This window comes from Pagrus pagrus (assembly GCF_965226575.1).
Source record: "Pagrus pagrus genome assembly, chromosome: 15".
NCBI classification, from domain to species: domain Eukaryota; kingdom Metazoa; phylum Chordata; class Actinopteri; order Spariformes; family Sparidae; genus Pagrus; species Pagrus pagrus.
The window spans coordinates 1,112,179-1,118,949 of NC_140199.1; the positions used below are offsets into that span (position 1 = coordinate 1,112,179).

The 6,771-nt window shown below is 40.1% G+C and overlaps 1 protein-coding gene across 1 annotated transcript; it reads left to right on the forward strand.

Annotated features, from left to right (window-relative positions):
- Nucleotides 1-1,073: 1,073 nt before the first annotated feature.
- Nucleotides 1,074-3,535, forward strand: LOC311270188 (uncharacterized protein; the record flags this gene model as incomplete). The annotated part of the gene is made up of 3 exons (XM_084374933.1): nucleotides 1,074-1,295; nucleotides 2,733-2,914; nucleotides 3,019-3,535. 3 exons carry the CDS (start codon nucleotides 1,074-1,076, stop codon nucleotides 3,533-3,535), a joined length of 921 nt encoding a protein of 306 aa, XP_084231059.1.
- Nucleotides 3,536-6,771: the final 3,236 nt, after the last annotated feature.

A 6,771-nucleotide genomic window follows, 5' to 3' on the forward strand; every position in this document is an offset into this window, starting at 1 on the left:
CTGAATGTCATTTTATTTGCTGTGAGGCTGAAAGCAGTTGACAAAGCATAAATATGATTGCCTCCCTGTTGTTCACAGCTGCTTGTTCATGACTGAATAAACAAACTGACCTTAAAGGAGAACACAACTTATTTTCTTTAACTTTGTTTATATGTGGCGGACCCTGACACCTTTCTAGCTTCAAACAGTGTTCTGGGACCTTATTTTCCTCTGAGAACAGCTTGTTTATTCACTTCTTCTGAGGTTGTGTCATTACCTCATATTACCTAATATTGTAAATGTTAAAATTCTGACTTTTAATTTCTTCTAAAATGCTACATAGTGCTCCTTTAATATTAGCTCCATTCTTGGTGTTTTGGTGGTAAGGCATGCTAGTTTTAAGGATGTGGTTCAGAGCAGTTTTCAGTGTAGATAAAATATATATAGATAAAAAGTCACATGACTTTGAGGTGCAGCACGAGACAAATCATTTTGATCCAACACTAAAACAACAGAGCTTTAACATTCTTGAACCTGAACTGTATTTCTATAGCAGGAAATGCATATGATATCTTGTTATCTGTTCAGAAGAAGAAGGCGTAGATTAATAGAGAGTACTGTGTGACACTGTGTGGATACGGTGGTGAAAACAACAGACACCTAAAGGTCAATCTGAAGCCTGTATATTCATGCCTGACTACATTTTTGTCAGGAGTAGGGAGGAGTTGATTAACAGGATCTGAGTGCATGTAATAACTTGACATATTGACTCTGAACTGTTGAATGCAGAGGACAAAACATCAGACGCTGGTGAAGGGAACACAGTCAGGTGGAGTGTTTCAGCTTTCAAAGGTAAAATGTATGACTTTTTTCTTACATATAAAGATGAGGACTGCAAACAGTCATGAAAATGCATGAATATTTATATAAGACTGAAAATATGGAAGCTTTTGATATGATATGATTGTGGGTATACTACAGGTATACTGAGGTGTTTGCTTCAGTGATATCACTGAACAATGTCGGGTAGTTATTTAAAAACTTCTTCCTTGTCTATAACCTGATCTGTCAAACGACAGGTTTCACTCTGAAGAATGGAAGTTTTCAACATTACCAACACCTCACAGGACAACAGCTATGATTACTTCAACACTGCCCATGACTACGATGACAACATCACCTTTGACTACAGTGACAGCAGACCTGTCGACGATGATCGTGATAAAGTCTATCGCATCATGAAGGTGGCGATATACATAATCATTTCTGTCGGCCTTCCTTTGACCCTCGTGGCCATCTACGCTCTTTATTCTATGGTAGGTACATTATAAATGAGATTTCTTACAGTCTGTGTGTCTCTAAAGTATCTAAATCTGTTTCTGTTAATTTACAGGAAACATGTACGTCATAATTAACATTTACATTACACTGATTGTACCCTTCATACATGTAGTTTGTATGTGAGGCTCCATCACAGCCTTCTCTTAAACTGTTGAGGCTAACGGCACCATTTAGTTCCAGCTCGATGAAAAACACAAAGTAGTCGTCAGGTTTGTCAGAGTAATTTGTTCAGCATTATTTGGCCTCATTATTTCTTTGTTTGTTTTCTATTAATTAAAAGCAATCAAGTGTGATATTTGTAGATATTCATTGTCCCCAGAGGATGCAGCCCTCTGCCCTTGTTCATCTCCTGACTTTTCCTTTGGCACCACTATGAAGTTGATGTTTTGGGTTTTTAGTGAAATGTCTCGATGACTTCTGGATGCACTGATACAAAAATGATAGACATTCATGGTGCCCAGAGGTTGAACAGTAATAACTTTTGTGATCCCTGACATTTTTCATTTAGCGCCATCATCAGGTAGAACATTTCTATTTGTTAATTTAGGACTAAAAACCTGCAAAACTTGGGGATATGAAGCTGCCCCTTACGAAACCAGAGAATCCCTCAGTCACAGAGTGGGATTCCTTCAGAGGTGATTTTAAATAAGGTCACTCTGAGGTACCGTAAGTCTCGCACCATCTATAGAAACACATGTTTCGATTAGTTGCCCGTTACCAGATAGTTACAGAGAAACATAAATATATCCTGAAATAAGTGTTACAATGACAGTTTAGTGATTACAGAGCCAGGCTGAAAGTTCCCTAATGAGCAAGTTGTGGTTCAACTTGTGTGTAGATTGTTTCAGCAGATCTTTAGTCGTGGTTACGAAGTGTTTTACAGGTCATTTCATTAATCGAATCAGAGGGATTATATTAATGAGATACCATTTGAGTTTGAATTACAGTAATCAGATATTGTGCTCATTAATAATTGCCTAACTGTTTCAATTGTGGGCCGATACAATTTCAGATGTTTATTTAGTTGTGTTTATGATAATTATTCCACTGTTGTGCCAGGGATACAAATACATATTCTTTATGAAAAATAAACTCATTCAGCCCTTCAAATGTACAAATACAAATGTTTATTTTGAGAAGTATCTGCTTTATAAGCATGTTTAGACTCCTACAGAACTACCTGCTCAATGAAAAGTATTTTTCAGGACTAACGGAGCCTAACACGCTGATGGCAGAGAGACGTGACACAACAGACAAACATCGGCAACTGCAGTCTGTGAATGTCGTCTTATCGCCAACAGGCAGCTAGCAGTCGACAAGGGGAACATTGATACAGATGTTCAGCAGATGTTTTGTTGCCTCGTCCCTATTTTTACATCTGATTGTTTACTTTCACCAATGTTGTCTTTCAGGTGCGACGTGATCATGTTGCTCCGATCTACGTCATCAACCTTCTCATTTCTGACCTCATTCAGTTCTGCTCCATGATCACTGAGGTGGCAGCACCTGAGGATCGCAGGATGATTGGACATCATTTTTATCGTATAAGTCTGTTTGCCAGTGTTGGCTTCATGGTGTGTATCGCCCTGGAAAGGTGACTATCTGTTTATGCAGTATGTGTGCAGCTATGTCTGACCACCATATTACTATATAATTGTAAAGCACGTAAAAAAACTGAGCATCCATCTTGTGTTACAGGTTTTTGGGCATCGTCTACCCACTGTGGTACCGCTTCAGACGAACCATCAAGATCTCTGTGGCGGTCTCTGTAGCGGTCTGGGTCATTACTCTAGCCTTTGTCCTGCCTTTAATTTTAGGGGCTAGTTATATGGCTGAGAAAATCGTCTTCGGCGTCTTCCTCCTCCTTCCACTTCCACTGTTGATATTCTTCCTGGGTGGGACCATCAAAGCTCTGTCTGCCAGCCGTGTTCCCTCTGATGAGAAACGACGAATTGTTGGAATTTTGGTTCTGGTGCTGCTTATTTACACGCTGCTGTTCCTGCCTATTATCATTTCGGTCGTGGCAGAGGATGACACCTTAGATGCCCGGACCCTTGGCAACCTGTCGGCCATGTTTATTCGGCTGAGTCCTCTTGCAGACTTACTTCTGTATGTTTTCATGAGGAAAGGGATCATAGACAAGCTTCTGGCCGCTGTGTGTTGTTGCAGAATGGACAGCAATGATAGCAGCAAATTGAACAGCAATGATATTTGAAGTTCATCTGTATGAATAATGACAACAGCTACACAGTCAGCTTCATGTAGGCGGAGAAAGAGAGAGGTGAGAAAACAGAAGAAGACATGTAGGCAAATAGAAAGGATAGAGACAGGACAGATACTGGCATCTACTGATACTAACCCTAACCTAACTGGAGAGAAAAGGAAGCAATGCTGTGGGAGCGCTGGCTGCTGGGAAATGTTCTGGTCAACTTGTTCTGGTTCACAGTGATGGCTTCACCACATGTGAATAGACATTGAAGAAGTCTGAGGCACTCAAGATGACGATGTGTTAAAAAGCCTTTAATATCTCAAGGCTATTGAATCAAAACAACAGTAAAAACATGCCTACGTGTTTCAGCCAAGTACAAAATTGCTGCCTTTGTATTATATTATATTATATTATATTAAATATAGATCTTAACAGGTTTTAACTCATTTAAAGGGCCACCATTGTCCACACACGAGCAGCATTCCTTGCATACTGTTTTATGACTGTAAATAAAAGACTTCTTCTTAATGTCTATCATCATTATCCTTTAATCACTAAAACAAAGCGGATATTATTATATTATTGAGCTCAACTATAGCCGCCGCTTTTCTTCTCTCATATTCATTTCGATTTAATTGTTAATTTTTCCAAAACTGTATTTGTTTTGTTTTTCCGTAATGTTTCATACAGACAGGAAACAATGACATACGATTACTTCAAATGTATTTACTTTAAGTTTCCTTTGTGGTGTTTTGTTTGTAGGCACGCTAGTTTCAAGGATGTGGTTCAGAGCGGTTGTTGTGTGCTATCAATATCGATAAAATCTTATTTTACAGTACATGTAAATTAAATGTGAAATTGTACGTTTTCTGGAGATTAAATTTAAAGTCTGCTTCTACACAAAAAACGTGAGTTTATTTCCTTTGAAGAACTCACTGTATAAAACCCAAATAAATAAATAAGGATTCAGCTAAATCTCTGCTGGTTGACATCTCTATTGTCTTCATGAACATAAAGCCCAAACCTGCTGTTACCACGGAGACATCTTGTGTCTTTTATTTTCAAGTAACCAAATGATGTTTTATCAAAACTCTCAGATGATAATTCAGAAATCATAAAGTGTGACAGGAACAATCAAAACAGATTAGACAGACATTTTTCAGTGTAGGTTAGTAACTTTCATTTGCACTGGAGACATGTCCCCACCATTCTTTGAAAGGGCAGATTTGTCAAAAATAGGGATTTAACAATATACCAAATTTCACAATATAGTTAGACAGACTTTATTGTCCCTGGGGGAGATTATTTTTCATGACTGCACATCAGATTTGTACACATCACCTACACCTACCTTAATGACGGACGGAGGTAGATGAAGTACAGCACAACATCACACAACAACGACAGCAAAAACAAACATGAAAACTCGACTCGTACTTCCCTCAGCGAATCACCCTGTTTAGGGCTCCTATGGCTGCGGGTACCAGAGTTTTGACAAAGCGAGTCCTTCTGCACCTCAGGGACCCTCAGCTGAGCCCAGAGGGTGGTGCAGTGAGGCAGCGATTGAGTGGGTGTGTGATGTCCCGTGTTATTGTAGTTGGGTTAGGGTTATTGTGTGATGGCCTTACAATCGAGCTCTGAGAGGATTCATCGTGATAAATAAAATGTCATGATACCGTCGTGGGACTGTGAATAACAAACTCACAAAATGTCAAGAAAGGAAATATTTTGACACCTGTTTTCCTTATAAACAGAAAAACACAACCGTACACCGTCTGAATTCAAGTTTCTCTCTCTGACTGAACTAAGACGAGCGTCATCGCCTCGTTAACTCACCGCAAAACACACTTCATTCAAACTGGACAGAAACTCAGTCAAAGTCACCAGAACAGTGTTGGTTTGTCTCCACAGTCACCTCTGGTTCGGTCCAAATACATCCTCAGTTCACATGTGAATATTGAGTCTCTACACGCCGATGATGTCCGACTCTCTCTCTCTGTCCTCTCCTGTCCCCACCTGCTGTGTCTTCTCGTCCCAGGAGTCATAGTCCTGGTCAGAGCCGTTGCTAATCACCTACATACTGTAACGGAGCCAGTACGGACCTCCGTCACTCTCAGAAGTTGCTGTGAGGCCAGACTCCCTCAGGTAACAGGGCCCATTAGCTCCACGACTATCTGAGCTACTTGCCAACAGCAGCTCATCGCCACAGTCAAAGATAGCTACAGCAAAGAGTATCGGACTCTGGCCATTTCTCCCAAATGACACCTTTAATCATTCAGATTTACAATGTTTGTCATGCTTGAACTACAACAGAAAAATGCATCCACATGCACTTGAGCGGAAACCGTTGAAATGTTAATGCTTCAGTACGTCTGATTGCTTAAATCTCACTTCCTTAGATGAGGAGTCGATAAACAGGAGCCTGCTGCATGTTGTCACATCACATATTGACTCTGAGCTGCTGAATGCAGAGGACAAAACGCCAGACGTCAGAGAACGCAGTCCGGTGAAGTCTCTCAGCATTCGAAGGTCCATTTTATACCTTCTCATATATGTAGGTATTATTTTGGAGACCTGCTTCGTTCCTGTGACCTGACCTTTCCAACAACTGGTTTCACTCTGAAGAATGGAAGATTTCAACATTACCGACAACTCATATTCGACCAGCACCACCTCCAACAACGAGTCAGGCAGCTTCATCAGGTTTGTGGTGGAATACATAGTCAGTTCAGTCGGGCTTTCTGTGACCCTCGTCGCCATCTACGCCCTTTGTTCTCTGGTAGGTACATTACAAATGTGTCGTGTGTGTCACGCAGTCTGTGCGTCTATAAAGGATTTTGATGTGCGCTGCTGTTTTCATTGAGTTTGTGGTTTATACTGATATGGAGGCGAACTTTAGTTAATTTGAAATGAAATGAAAACTGGGCATGTTCAGTGTCTGATTTACTGTGAGAGCAGCTCTTCTCCTGGACAAAGTTTTCAGTAGTAGCAGTAGTAGTTAATTTTCATTAATATACAAAATATTTACTTTGGTCACGGATAAATGTGCGAGGCTATGACTCAACATATTACTCAAAAAATGATTGTAATGTGATCGTAAGCATAATTATTAATAGATTAGGAAGCAACATGTTGATGGGAAGTGAAAAGGAGCAGGCTGAGCTGCAGATGGTGCTGATAAGAAAGTTCATACCGAGGTTAAATCAGCCAAGCACACGCTCAAAAGTCTTAGTCAACTAATT